At 52.0% G+C, this 13856-nt stretch overlaps 8 protein-coding genes across 8 annotated transcripts; 4 read left to right on the forward strand and 4 right to left on the reverse strand.

Moving 5' to 3' along the window:
* Nucleotides 1-848: 848 nt before the first annotated feature.
* BJY04DRAFT_208945 (GMC family oxidoreductase) lies at nt 849-2663 on the reverse strand (the record flags this gene model as incomplete). Its single annotated transcript, XM_073714064.1, has 1 exon — nt 849-2663. One exon carries the CDS (start codon nt 2661-2663, stop codon nt 849-851), a length of 1815 nt encoding a protein of 604 aa, XP_073568845.1.
* Nucleotides 2664-4015: 1352 nt separating this feature from the next.
* BJY04DRAFT_220628 (Lactonase, 7-bladed beta-propeller-domain-containing protein) lies at nt 4016-5367 on the forward strand (the record flags this gene model as incomplete). The annotated part of the gene is made up of 2 exons (XM_073716916.1): nt 4016-4384; nt 4492-5367. 2 exons carry the CDS (start codon nt 4016-4018, stop codon nt 5365-5367), a joined length of 1245 nt encoding a protein of 414 aa, XP_073568846.1.
* On the reverse strand, nt 5335-7118 carry BJY04DRAFT_194603 (sterigmatocystin 8-O-methyltransferase precursor). The gene is made up of 5 exons (XM_073712093.1): nt 6745-7118; nt 6557-6689; nt 6380-6503; nt 5866-6329; nt 5335-5814 (listed from the first exon to the last, which is right to left on the reverse strand). Exons 1-5 carry the CDS (start codon nt 6901-6903, stop codon nt 5504-5506), a joined length of 1191 nt encoding a protein of 396 aa, XP_073568847.1. The 5' UTR covers nt 6904-7118; the 3' UTR covers nt 5335-5503.
* A 252-nt stretch (nt 7119-7370) lies between these two features.
* Nucleotides 7371-8733, forward strand: BJY04DRAFT_220630 (uncharacterized protein; the record flags this gene model as incomplete). Its single annotated transcript, XM_073716917.1, has 6 exons — nt 7371-7532; nt 7588-7624; nt 7676-7752; nt 7815-8194; nt 8248-8315; nt 8372-8733. The coding sequence occupies 6 exons, from the start codon at nt 7371-7373 to the stop codon at nt 8731-8733; spliced, it is 1086 nt and encodes a 361-aa protein (XP_073568848.1).
* BJY04DRAFT_105112 (1-acylglycerol-3-phosphate O-acyltransferase SLC1) lies at nt 8696-10340 on the forward strand. The gene is made up of 3 exons (XM_073708008.1): nt 8696-9112; nt 9184-9919; nt 9967-10340. Exons 2-3 carry the CDS (start codon nt 9208-9210, stop codon nt 10131-10133), a joined length of 879 nt encoding a protein of 292 aa, XP_073568849.1. The 5' UTR covers nt 8696-9112; nt 9184-9207; the 3' UTR covers nt 10134-10340.
* BJY04DRAFT_105096 (4'-phosphopantetheinyl transferase family protein) lies at nt 10341-11655 on the reverse strand. The gene has a single exon (XM_073708006.1). It carries the CDS (start codon nt 11559-11561, stop codon nt 10548-10550), a length of 1014 nt encoding a protein of 337 aa, XP_073568850.1. The 5' UTR covers nt 11562-11655; the 3' UTR covers nt 10341-10547.
* Nucleotides 11656-11911: 256 nt separating this feature from the next.
* Nucleotides 11912-12892, forward strand: BJY04DRAFT_194613 (pyridoxal 5'-phosphate synthase glutaminase subunit PdxT). The gene is made up of 2 exons (XM_073712094.1): nt 11912-12200; nt 12265-12892. The coding sequence occupies exons 1-2, from the start codon at nt 11950-11952 to the stop codon at nt 12830-12832; spliced, it is 819 nt and encodes a 272-aa protein (XP_073568851.1). The 5' UTR covers nt 11912-11949; the 3' UTR covers nt 12833-12892.
* Nucleotides 12893-13762, reverse strand: BJY04DRAFT_194615 (nuclear cap-binding protein subunit CBC2; the record flags this gene model as incomplete). The annotated part of the gene is made up of 5 exons (XM_073712095.1): nt 13670-13762; nt 13510-13601; nt 13410-13454; nt 13169-13360; nt 12893-13115 (listed from the first exon to the last, which is right to left on the reverse strand). Coding segments are annotated over exons 1-5 (527 nt in total), but the record flags the coding sequence as incomplete, so codon positions are not given.
* Between the last annotated feature and the right edge of the window lie 94 nt (nt 13763-13856).

Below are 13856 nucleotides of genomic sequence, written 5' to 3' on the forward strand. Positions count from 1 at the left end.
GGAAAATAATCACGATGTTGTAGGTGCCCATTCGGCCTAGAATGTAGCTGTTTGGGTCTTGGGGACGAGGAAGGTCATCGTGTTGCTCATCAAGCAGGGCACGGGCAGCGAGGACGTCGGTGTGCAGGGTTGCGATCCAGGCGATTGTGTATGCGGTGTATGGGAGGGACTTTTGGGAAAGCTTCTTGGATGCAGTAAGCTTCTTGGATGCAGTAGACAACTGTGTAGATGGTTTGGATGCAGTATACTTGTGTGTAGCTCGTTTGGATGCAGTAGATAACTGTGTTGATGGTTTTGGACGAGATCGGGACCGAAAAGGGCTCAGTTTGCGAAAGAAACGTTTCATCATGATTAAAATCTGGTAAGGTGAGAAAAGAGACGAGAATACAGGTGAAGTGAGGTGAGGAGAGGGTATAAATAGGCTGAAAGTTGGAGATCTGGAAGGCACACCATGCTGAATTCAAATCGCGGGTTAAGCGCCGGGCTACAACGCACTGCCCACACTTCCAATGAGGCTGAAAACGAGTGGATTAGAGTGCCCTAGAATTAAGTGCTGGTTGTAGATCCTCGGTCTTAGGACACCAGCACGCGTATGCTACTTTTTATAGATAACCGGTCTTGTGGTATCTGCCCTAAGCGCCAACATTAAGATTTCGAGGAATCTTAGATGCAAGCGCTGAGCTCCTGTTTCTGACCAGATGCGACCATAGCCAGTGAATATTGGGCCAAGTCTTCGGTGCAGGTCCCAAATAACAGATTATATTCGTGAGGTTGGTCCAATTAGGGCTATCTACCAATCTTTATATGACTATTCCCTGAAACCCCTCCGTGCAGCTTTACTCCCCCACCTAAGCAGCAAAATACTCCTCCAGAACCGCATCCGCAATCTTCAGCGCCATCCCATAGAAAACAGTCATAACATGACTCGACAACTGCGTCGGCGGAATCGACCCATCAACAACCCTCAACCCCTGGGTGCCATAAACCCTCGCCCTGGAATCCACAACACCACCCATCTCCCTCTTCATCATAGAGCAAGTCCCAACGGCATGCCAATTGGCCCGAAACTGTTCCTGGACATATCCCGCCCACTGATCCAAATCCGCATCAGGGGCCAGTTTCTCAGACCCAGGCGTGATTTCACCGTTGAAATACTGCTTCATCGCTCCGCTGTTCTGCAGTTCCCGAGCGAGCTTGGAGGCAGCCGCCTGCCCGAGGATGTCGAGTTCGTTGAGGTAGAATTTTGGGTCGTTCGCGTATTGCCAGAGGTAGGGGTCGTTGCTGAGGATGTGGGTTGACCCGCGCGTGAAGGGGAGGAGATCCCAGATGTCGAATTTGATTTCGCCCGAGGCGTCCATGAAAAGTTCGGCGAAGGCGACGTCGTCTTCTAACAGCCAGGTGCGGTAGAGCTCGTACTGGATTTTGAGGGCTGTGACGTTGTGGAATCCGCCATTTGCAACGGTTTGCTCGGCCCACTGGTCGAGGTTTGTGTTGAGCAATTCGATGGCGCGGGGTGCGTCTGCGCCGAATGTCTCGGTGAAGTTGGCAAAGTAGACGGCTTGTCCTTGTCCGAAACCCGCCGGGGTGCTGTGGGCGCGGACAGTGGTGGTCGTTTGGTCCTGCATGTTGAGGCCGACGGGGAGGTCGAGGAGTTGGGGCACGTTTGCCTGCTCGAGAACGGACTGTAGGCCAATCCCTGAGTATTCGAGGATGAGAGGGGAGATTGCGGAGCCTGCGGCGAGGAGGACTTCGTGGGTGGCGTAGACGTTGTAGTTGACAGACTTGTGGGTGCCGAAATTGACGCCCGTGGCTTTGGGGTCGCCGCTGGTTGTGTCGAAGAGGACTTTGCCGACGACCTGCCCGGTTAGAATCTTGAGGTTTGTGCGGCGGTGGTTGGGGAGTAGCCATTCGCGGGCTGTGTCGGCGCGGGTCTGGTCCTCTTGGAGGTTGTTTGGAATCATGGAGACACCGCGGGGGTGGCCGCAGTTGAAGTCGACTTGGGTTGGGACACCGAGATCGGATGCAGTCTCCATGAGTGCCTTCATGAGAGCAGACCATTGCTGACCGTTATCGCGAGGTCCGGCGTGCACAGTGCCGTTGAACCCATGGCACGACGGATCGAAGGAGTGACCGGCCGCAATTTGTGCCTCGTCGGGAGTTCGAGCACGCTCAGCCTTGTTCATATACTCGAAGACTCCATCCCAGTTCCAGCCCTCATTGCCAAAGACCTTCTCCCAAGAGTCGATTTGGGCTTTATCGGGTCGAGTCCAGGAGTTGCCGTTAATGAGAGTTGATCCTCCAAGACCTTTGCCCGACTTGATGAGCTCGGTACGGTTGTGGATTTGAGGGACGGTCAGAAAGTTCTGATCAGCGCTGGTGCCAAAGATCTGTCCGTAGGTGTTTGGGTCTTCGATGATTGGGCCGTTGTCAGATTCGTAAAAGCCCTTTTCGATAACAAGTACGTCGATATCAGGGTTCTCGGTTAGTTTAACGGCAACAGTCAGACCCGTTAAGCCTCCGCCGGCGATAATGTAGTCGAATTCCTTGTCGGCAACATCTTTGGGGTCGGTGAGGAGGCTGGCTTGGACATCGACATCGTCAATCGCCGCATAGGCGCCAACTGCGGCTGTCAATGAAAGCAGTAGAAAGCTGGACGGTCTCATTGCAATGGCCAGCGGGCAAGAAGTTGTACTGAACAAAAAAAGGAGAAGCTGCTGTCGTTCAATTACAACCGGCAAGGACAGCCCTGATATATCGTCCTTGCCATAGTAGATTTTGTCAGCACTCCAACGCGGCTTGAGTCCAGAAGCTGTGAACTCTACGTTGATGCACCTATCTTGGTAAACCTTGCACGTGGGGTATGAGACCCCTTTCTGTTCCGTTCCCACCTCGAAAAAATCAGTCTCACTTGTAGAAGCTGGAGTAAACGCACTGAGGTCACACGTGGGTCTCAATGGCCTATGGTTGGCTCGGCTCGTGTACTCGTGGTGACGATATGCCGAGAATCTTGCAGACCGAACTGTGGACTGCGGTGCAGATCATGATCGCCATGGCTCTCCTTCTCTGCCAAGAATGGCAATGAGCGGAACGCCGGAAGTATTCCTTCACCGAGTTGCAGGTGTGGGATAGCTCAGAAGACAGCCATCCGAGCCCGCCGGCATGGCGGAGCCACCAACAGTCACAATACCCAAGAAAAGCACTTTTGCAAGAGAATGGGAATGGATCTTAGGCGTTCGGTGAAGCAGATCTTGGCGAGTGATCAGCACTCTTGGCGCCTGAGAATCAAGTTGCGATGATTTCACGGTGACGGAAAACTCAGGACTTCAGGACTTGGGACCATGTGGCCCAGCTCGACGGCGGACAGTATGGAGAGAGATTTAGGGAAGCCTAGTGGCTACTATGTACCAGGAACCATGCCTTGGCACGAAAGATGTAAGTGCTTTATATAGTAAAACCAGTGATACTTATGTTCCTTCACTTTAGAGAACGGCTTGACTCACGAGTAGCTGCTGCTTAGGGCTGGCAGGAGATGGCTTGCGCAGGACCAGACTAGAACGGATTGCTCAGCAAAGCCATCTAGAACCCAGAATGTGCATCTTCTTCACGTCCAAATTGAGTTGATCCTGAAGACGATCCCGAATTGGAATGGAGTACGAGTGGAGCATTGTCTCGGCATACCGAAGGAACCCGCTCGGCATGCCGAACTCCACACCGGTGACCCGTCTGCAACTACTTTCTTAACCCTCTCTGTACTTCAATGAGCCCTCGGTGGATAAGGTATTCTACCCACCCACAACGTGTACCAGTGCGGCTTTCTGATAGGAGTCATACTCTGGAAATATGATCTGCATCGTGCAAACCGCCAAGAAGGCTCCACTGTGTGAGGTGGCTGAACCTTTATCGTGACTTCACGGGAACCCAGGGGTGCTGCCGCTCTAGATGTTCACATCTTGTTAGTCTCTTCAACCATAGTGTTTCCTCTACGACATTATCTTGACACTTTGGATTGGTTACAATGCATCTCTTACCTTTCATACCGCTCCTGTTCGGAGGCCATGCCACCGCCTCGCACCTTTATGCGGCGTCATACGCAGGCACAGTTACATCTCTGGGTCTATCCAAATACAGCAATTCAAGCTATCAGCTAAGCACCCTCTCTCAAACCACCGACTGCGGCCCCAGCCCCTCATGGCTCATGCTCGACGGAGAAAACAACATCCTCTACTGCCTCGATGAAGGCATCGACCATCCCAATGGAACACTCACCTCCTTCAAGACCTTCTCAAACGGCACACTCTCAAAGCTCAATCAACATGCTACCATTCCCGGCCCAGTCGCGTCCGCATTCTACACAGCCGCATACTCAGGCCAGAAGTTCTTTGCTGTCGCGCATTAGTACGCACTCTCCATCCCTCTACTCACCCAAATCCAATAACCACCCCATCCCCCCCCCTTCCTCTCATCAAAGAATATACTGACAACCACCCTCAGCTCAAGCTCCGCCCTAACAACCTACACCACCACCCCAACCACAGGCCACTTCACCCCCCACCCCCCACTCACCTTCTCCATGCCCGCCCCAGGCCCGATCCATCCCGACAAGACGCACCGCACCCACACGGCGTCGTAGTCGACCCAACAGGCCAATTCCTCCTCGTCCCGGACCTAGGCGCAGACCTTATTCGCATCTTCCACATTCACCCAGTTACAGGCCACTTAACCGCGCAAGAGTCCCTGGTTATACCTGCAGGGTCTGGGCCCAGACATGCTGTTTTCTGGACTCCTAAGATAAACAGCGCATCAAGCGCAGAGGGCCCCAAGACCAAGTTGTATCTTGTTTCTGAGTTGGATAATATGCTTCGGGGGTATGATGTTCTCTATGCGGAGGATAAGACATTGCATTTTACACTGTTTTATGAGGGGAGGACCTTTGGTGGGAGAATTGCGCCTGAGGGCGCGAAGGCTGCGGAGATTGCTGTTTCGGTATATGCCACCCCTGCTCCCCACCAATGCCATTGTAAGATTATATCAAGCAGCTCTGCTAACTGTGTTTCTCTTGTTCAGCCGGCGAATACTCACCTCTTGATCTCAAACCGGAATGACACTACATTTGGTGTAGGGAATGACTCCATTGCTGTGTTTAATATTGCTGGGCCTGGGAATGTGGAGTTTAGTGGGCTGTACCCGGCGTATGGGTCTTTCCCTAGGCATTTTGAGTTTTCCCCCGGTGCCGATATGGTTGCTATCGCGCTGAAGAATGAGAAGGTCGTTGTTGCGGAGTGGGATGAGCACAAGGGGGTCATTGGGGAAGTAATTGCGGAGAGTAGGATCGAGGGGGAGGTTACAGCTGTAATTTGGGGAAACTAGATATCCACTTTGAGAACAGGAGTATTCGCCTGTACTGCTTTAATGAAGATAAGGAACCTAGCAGACATTCTAGAACGACATGTCTGGTCCAGTTTAGTGTACGGTACTCTTTTTTAGTCTATCCTAGATTGCTTGCTCATTTCTTAACAAGAACAACACCCTCTCCAACGCCCGGTGGCTGGTGGAAAGAGACATCCGTGAGGCCCACGGATGCAAGTAGCTTCCGCCACTGCTGCTCGGTTCGCTCTAGAGAAGCAACCTGCACCATCATCATGGTGTTGATGCACGCGGTGAAAAAGTCGCACCCTGTGTCTGGGATGATCTGGTCGTTGATGATCAAGCGGGAGTATCCCGGTTCCATGGCGTCGGCGATGTGAGATAGGATCTCGCGCGCTTTTTCATCGGTCCAGTCGTGTAGGATCCAGTGGAGGAAGTATGTTCGAGCTCCTATGTTTGGTTAGCAGGGCGATAGTAATAGCGAATTGGCAACTGGTAAACCTTTCACTGGTTGAGGATTGAAAAAGTCATGGGCCATTAGTTCTGTTTTCGATGGGGGCTCTGAAATGTTCTCGACGACGTTTGGGAGATCCTGTAGAACCCGGCGACCTGACGCAGCAGGGAACTTCTTGTTGAAAGTGTGGAGATATTTGCCCTCGCCGGCGCCCATGTCGACTAGCAAGACTCCTTCGCTGCCATCTTGCTGTTTCTCTTGGAATCCATTGAAGATAACTTTTTCAACGTCGAACCAGTCTACCCAGTTTAAAGTCGCCTGCTCCTTTGCGGCCATCCATTGCTGGAAGTCCTTTGCTAGGGATGGGTTCTGTTCTAGCCACGCAAAGTAAGTGAACTTAGTGTTCTTTGCGAGTTGGAATGGGGTGTCTTCGGCTGATGGCGGAAATTGGTTGCCGTTGCGGCGGAAGTATTCTGGTGCGTAAGTGCTGGTGTAGTTACCGATGTCGAAGCTTTCGAAAGTTAGATTCCATAGATTTTTGACCTTGAATGGGACACACACCATGCTCTTGTCGCTGACTCTAGGGTCGAATCGGCCATCGCAAAGGTGAGCGGGGAGGGTTTATACGTCTGGACGTCAACCTCGAGGACGTACCCCGTCGCGGAGAGTGTTCTCAAAATCTGATCTACAATAGGGGTTGTCAGACGAGTTCACAACGAAGGCAATATACAAGCATACCAACAACGATAGGACTTGCGCCGGACTTGTCCGCTATCTCTTCAGTCGTTACGCCCCCACCCTGGCTATCTCGAATGATTTGGAATAGACCGATTTGGACCCCAATGCGAAGGGCCATGAAGTGAGCAGGATTCTGAGCAAGCTGTGAGTGTTTTCGATATTCAAGATTATAATTGCTTCCGACATACTAAGACAATGTCCTTGATAATAATTTCAGGGGGGGATGTAAGTGCTCCTAGAAGGCCTTGCGTGGCCTTGACAGCCTTCATGCGAGTCGCATCATCGAGAGTCTCTCTGCTTGACTGCACCTTGTCTACAAGGGCGAGGATTTCTTCTTCTAGTGACATATCGTTGGCGAATGAAGGGAATGGTAGCACTCAAAGCGAGACAATGGCAAAGTTGCAATGGCTGAGAGTTGTCGTGTTTAAGAGGCCGAACCAGGCTTTCTTATTAAACAGCAATAACCCAATGCCACTAGACGAGGGGCCGTTCCTCGGGCAATATCACTAGAGCCCTTGGTATGATTTGATTAACGTGTGGGAATGCAGGAGCAATCAAAGTGGAATACGCTAGGCCCATGGACCAGAGGGCTAGACGCTAGTTGCATGATCGCGAAGCAAGAAACCTTGTGCGCTCTCGAGTAGATTGGGGGCCAGCGCAACCATGATCCTGACTCGTGGAACGCACACGCAATCAGCCCGGGTCGAAGGATGAAAACCTTGTTGTTCCAGCAAATGTAAGGTCTACTTAATGCTAAACAATCCTGCTGCCGGGCGCTCGGTGCCAGGGACGACCACCGTTTCAAGTGACAACAATGAACCCCTCAGTAGACACCTCGTACTGCGGGGATTCGTTAATGGGAGTGTCCATTGCCATTGCCATTGTTCAGTTAGTCGTGGTTCCATCGCGCTTCTATACTCGATATATCCTGCGCGTTGCCTGCACCGTGGATGATTATCTGATCATCCCCGCGCTGGTCGGTTCCTCTATGCTTCATCCTGTCGTGGCCTGCTAACAGTTTTTGTACGAAGATCGCAAGCCTTGGGCAATCGGCGCTATACATCGTGTGTATGTGTGCCTGTCGCTTTCTGGCCAGGTTCCCGAACTAACTTCCGTAAGTGCTCAAGGTCGCCGGGCTGGGCTATCATTTCGAATATGTTCAAGAGACCCCCGAGAAGCTTGTCGCATTGCAAAAGGTACCTACTGCGCCCATTCCTTCGTCCCGGTAGTAGACCCGCGGCTGAGTTCGGTATGATAGGGACTCGTCGCCAATCAAATCCTGGACTTCCCGTTCACGGTGACACCAGCAAAGCTCTCGATTCTGTTGTTTTACCTACGCATCTTCAACACTTTTAGGTTCCGTATCCTGACCTACATTGTCGGCTTTCTCGTCCTAGGCCACGGCATCGGTGTCCTCTTCGCAGCGATTTTTCAATGCTCCCCGGTGCAGTACGCCTGGGACAAGTCGATAGTGGGGGGAACTTGTTTTGATCAGCAGGCGTTTTACCGTTATGTGTCGCCTCCGAATATTCTGACCGATCTTCTAATCCTGATACTGCCAATGCCGTATGTTTGGAAGCTGCATACACGGTTGACACAAAAGCTCGCGTTAACCGGGGTGTTCCTACTAGGAGGATTGTGAGTTTGAGAAATGTGCTGGTGACTGAATATAGCTGAGCTGTCCCTCCCAGGGGCATCGTATTTAGTATTCTGCGCATGACGGTGTTTTTCCAGGAGGAGGCCTTGACCGACCCGACGTGTAAGTCTTCGCTTCGAGTATCTCAGACCACGATAATCTAAAGCAGATCTGCACAGGGGTATCGGTCGATCTAGGCATATGGACTGTGTTGGAAGGTGCAATCATTATTATTGCCGCATGTCTGCCGCCAATATGGCCATTGATTGTGCGGATTCTTCCAGAGAAGCTGATGAGCAGGCATCGCAACACGTCAAACAACCAAGATGCGCGGTATGCTTCTGGCCAAAGCAAAGCCAAGGGAGTGCATAGTCGGTTCTCCAGACGTGCAGAGGGTGGAGTTATGGGGCCACAAAACCGGAACCTTCACCAAGATTCTCTAGGAGAACACCGAGATACGTCGACGCACAGTCAGACACGTATTATACGAGATAGCATCTCATTAGAGAGCCTGGGCGAGCCTCGGGAAGGGGTGAAATGAGAGACACTGAGACGAGTGACAGTAGAGACACGCCAAGACTATCATACAGGCGGTGTAGTACTGCCGGATCTATCTGTGTAGGCGGTGTCCGCTGAGCATGTGAAGAACCCCATTTTCTGGCGATGTTGGGGCTGCAAAAAGGTTGAATCTCGATGGCAACCTAAGATTCCTTTCGGTTCCTACTCCCGACTGCTTTCTTTCTTGATCATTGGATCGGTCTAGTCTTCTCTCTGGTTCTCACTCCCAACCAACCTTGTTGCTCCGTCGCCTCTGCCATGCTCCCGGCCGATCTGTAGAATTTAGTTTGTCTTCATTCGTTCACCCACTTTGTAACGGCCGTCCGACATCGTCATACCGCACCTCTCCTCGAACCCTAGTGGTAAGACCCTCCCATAGCTGGTATTTGGATAAATTCGGGCGAACAACGACTAATCGCTTAAGTTCTTCCAGACTCTTTGTCCAACGCCTCGTATCATGTCGCTTCTCTCATACATCACCACGGCCGTTGGCCTATACACCGCTGTCATCATCTCCCTCTACGTTGTCGGTCAGAAGATGCCTCGCGCAGCTTTCTTCGCACGGTGTCTAGCAGCATACGGCTCTCTCATCTTCTGCGCACTCTACGGTGTTATCGCCTCAATCGTTCTCCGCCTCGTCGGATACGGCCGCATCTCGCAATGGGCTACTGCTCGCAGCTTCAAATGGGTCATGAGGATTACAACTGGAGTGTGGTTTGATATCGTCGAGGGACAGGAACATCTTACTACACGGCCCGCCGTCATCATCGGAAACCACCAGTCCGAACTGGACGTTCTTATGTTGGGCGCGGTCTTCCCCCCATACTGCAGCGTCACCGCTAAGAAGTCGCTCAAATATGTGCCCTTCCTTGGGTGGTTCATGACACTATCTCAGTCGGTCTTTATTGACCGCGCCAACCGTGAGACAGCCGTAAAGGCATTCGACGGCGCCGCGGAGGAGATGCGCGTGCACAAGCAGAGTGTCTTTATCTTCCCTGAGGGTACAAGGAGCTACTCCGACAAGCCGGAGCTTCTGCCTTTCAAGAAGGGTGCTTTCCATTTGGCTGTGAAGGCAGGTGTGCCTGTTGTCCCGGTCGTTGTCGAGAACTACACCCACATTTTGGCGCCTAAGAAGTACCGCTTCAACGCCGGTTCAATCAAGATCAGAGGTATGTTACGTTCTGGACAGCGGAAGTACATGACTAACAATTTGCAGTTCTCCCGCCGATCCCCACCGAAGGCCTCACGGCCGATGATGTCGACAACTTGACGAAGACTACTCAAGAGTCAATGCTCAAGAACCTGCTTGAATTCTCCAACACAGAACAGGTTGACGAGACTACCTCTCTCCGCAACGGCAAGTCTACTGCCGTCGAGATCTAATCGCCACCTGCCCGAGACCCCCTCACCAGCGCACCGCAACACCACTCTCAAACCTTGCAGCAAGTGGAGTACACATACCACGCTGCTTCTGATCTCTAAAATATCTTGTACGATGATACGCCGACATGACTTGAACTTCATAGCACGTGGACGCAGATATAGACTATCTTTCGAATAGCCTGAGCGATCTAGGCGCGACATTGGCTGTTTTTTCTGTGGCGAGTAATTGCTTCTATGGGTTGTTTCCGGAGGGATTTTGTCGTTGGGACCCTTCGCTTTCACTGACCCCTTGATCTGATTTATGTCGCTTGATTGATCTAGATGACATCCAGCCAAGCCATCTTTTGTCTTATAATCTATCAATTTAGTTCAGCTGTGGTTGCTTCGACTTCTTTTCCTAGCCCATACTCGTGCCTATAATGAGGATAAGCAGCTGCAAGCCCCAGTCGCACAAGGTTGAATGTCCCGCTCAATATCCAACTTCTCAAACAGCAGCCAACTATCGTCACCACCATCTCGAGATCCAGACCTAACCCCAATCCCCCCACCCCTCGCCGCCGTAGCAAACAAATAATCGCCCTCCAGCGCAGCAACCTCAACCCTGACCCCCTTCACAAGCTCCTTATTCAACGTCGTCCTCACACCCGTATACGGCTCTCCAAACTTCCCCTCCCCACTCTCCGCCCCCGGCGCAACCACGTTACTAAACTCCAAATCGCGCAGCCAGGGCGCTAACAGCGCTTCGCCCGTCATTTTGATATACGCCTCTTTAAGCGCCCAATACGTATAGAAGAGGCGGTAGCCGTAATCAACGAGGCTATCCTGTCCGGTCCCGGTTCCGGCTGTTTGTTGTGTCTGCGGGGCGCCGTGTAACCGCCTCATATCAGCCATTTCGTCAGCGGAGAAAACCTCCCCGAAGATATCGATGTATTTCCGGAGCGACTCGAGCGTCCGCGGTTCCTTCGAGCGCTCGTTTACGCATGTTATGTCGATTCCGACTTGTGGTTTTATTGTTCCCTCTGGTCCGTTGTGGCTGTCGCCACTGAAATTGGGGGGTATAATCGTCCCTGCAATCGCGACCATTGACGCCTGGTGGCTGACGTTGAATTCAATTTCCACTATACCCTGCTTTCCTTGCGCTGAGGATGGATCGGGTATGAAACAGGGCCGCCGATGCGGGTCTGGGGTATGGCTTATGACTATGGAAGACCAGGGTACGCGGCAGGTTCGGTGGATGAAGAGGTATTTTAGGAGTTGGGAGGCTAGAGACATGTGCTTGTCTTTTAGGTGGTAGAATTTCTGAACGGCGGTTTGCTCGGTGGGTTGGAGGGTGGTGAGGAGGGGGAGGGTTGTTGTTGTGGCGGTTAGAGGGCGGGTGTCAATGTACCATCTTGTTAGATATGGAGAGGGGGATGTTGTGGTGGTCATTTTGGTAATATTGTTGTGTGTCAATTGTTATCCTGGGACGAGGTTGTTTTCGTTGTTTGTGAGGGGCAGTTGGAGGGGTAGGAATGAGATCTTAGAAGAGAACTGGTCAGGGTGCAAATGCTGAAATGACACGAAGCGACAAGAGCTAAGGAGCGCTATACAGATTCATAATCGTGACAATCGTCAATCAGAACTGAACAATGGCAGCACAGAGTATCCTGATGGAGCTATCCCGAGTCTCACCTCCGATCGCTTTCCGGGGCTTATCAGGAGGGGCATCACGTGGCGATAACGTTCCCCGGGTCTTGCTTACTCAACGCCGATTTCCCGATAAATAACGTGCAGGGTGGCCAAAGCCTTCATTCTTTTCTGTTTCTAACAGAGTGCAATGGTCAAAGTTACTGTCGGAGTTCTTGCCCTGCAAGGCGCATTTCACGAGCATGTTGTGCTGCTCAAGAAGGCCGCCGCGGCCCTAACCACAACGCAATCCTCCTCGTCGCAATGGGACTTTCTTGAAGTCCGCACCCCGCAGGAACTCGAGCAATGCGATGCGCTCGTTCTGCCTGGGGGTGAGAGCACGGCTATTTCCCTAGTGGCGGCTAGGTCCAATTTGTTAGAGCCTCTAAGGGATTTTGTCAAGTATGTTTCTTCTTTCTGGTCCTATAGTCGTGAAGTTTGGACTGACTCATACTTCTCTCTGTAGGGTCCATCGCAAACCAACGTGGGGAACCTGCGCCGGCCTTATCCTGCTTGCGGAGTCTGCCAACCGGACAAAGAAGGGTGGTCAGGAGCTCATCGGAGGATTGGATGTGCGGGTCAATCGAAATCATTTCGGCCGCCAGACGGAAAGCTTTCAAGCGCCCCTCGAGTTGCCGTTCCTCAGAGACCTCGGCGAACCTCAAGCGTCCTTCCCTGCGGTCTTTATTCGTGCACCGGTTGTGGAGAAGATTTTGCCACATCACGATGGTGTGCAAACTGAGGAGCTTGAGAGAGATGAGACTGTTGTTGCGCCGTCACGAAAGGCCGAGAACGATGCGGCCCGCAAGGCAATGTCGCGTGACGTGGAGGTACTAGCAACCCTCCCGGGAAGAGCTGCACGTTTAGCCACCGATGGCAAGCCTGTGTATCCAGAGGAGGAAGCTGGCGATATTGTTGCGGTTCGGCAAGGCAATGTCTTCGGCACGAGCTTTCACCCGGAGTTGACTGGTGACGAACGCATCCACTCCTGGTGGTTGCAGCAGGTGGAAGAATCTGTGAAACGATTGCAATGAAGTTATGATATAAAACGATTAGAAGCCTTGGGCCAAGCTTGGGTATCGGATGTAAATATTTTTTTGCGCCATTGTTCGCTAGCTGTATTAGACAGAATATAGAGTTCTTAAACGCCCTGAATGCGCCAGACAAACCAGACCCTCCACTCATTACCTACCTGCACCGTACTCTTCCTCTTCACGCTGTCGCTGGTCATCCGCATATGCTCGCCCGTAGCCACCACGACCTGGGTCATATTCCTCTCGGTATTCATCACGCACTTGTCCGCCGGACTTACCACGTCTGCTCGGAATTAGTAACCAATCGGTCATAGGTAGGAAGTGGTGTCCGCATACCCGTATTGTCGGCCTTCCTCAAACCCAGGATCGAGATCTGTACGAATAATTCGCTCGTCCAACTTGGTACCTCCGATGTATTTCAAGCAGTCAAGCGCGTCCTGATGCGTGTAGTACTCGACGAAGCAGAACCCGCAAGGAGTCTTGTTGTATCGGTCGAGACCCATCACAAGGCGCTTGACCTCTCCGCACCTAAATATAATCAGTCGGCATTTTCGAGGCGTAGTGGGCGGGAACTGACTTTGAAAATAGCTCGTGGATCTGTTCTTCTGTAGTGTAAAAAGAGCTACAACTGTTAGCATTCGTCTGCGAGTAAAAGCTGTATGGGTCAAGTGACATACAGATTACCAACATATAGAGTGGTAGCATCCCTCAGGCCCTCCATTGGGTCCTTTGGCTCTTCCGGCTCGTCGCCATGTCTGCGCCGTTTGTTCTGCTCGCATTACGATTAGTGAGCTGCATGTTTTTGACGAGGTCTGGAGGGTGTTCGCAAGGCTGTACCTTTCCAACATAATAGGCACTGGGACGATCAAGTCTCTCGACTGTGTTGCGACGTTCTGGAATACTCATGGTTGTGGGTTGTGTTGTTGTGAGATTGAGCGGAGCGGAGAAGGCTGAAGGCAGGAGCTTCAATTGGGTTGGTCTTGGCACTGCTGCTTTTGCTTTGTCCAACTCCACCCTTCTTTTA

This window comes from Aspergillus karnatakaensis (genome assembly GCF_047715665.1).
Source record: "Aspergillus karnatakaensis strain CBS 102800 unplaced genomic scaffold BJY04scaffold_41, whole genome shotgun sequence".
Classification (NCBI taxonomy): Eukaryota; Fungi; Ascomycota; class Eurotiomycetes; order Eurotiales; family Aspergillaceae; genus Aspergillus; species Aspergillus karnatakaensis.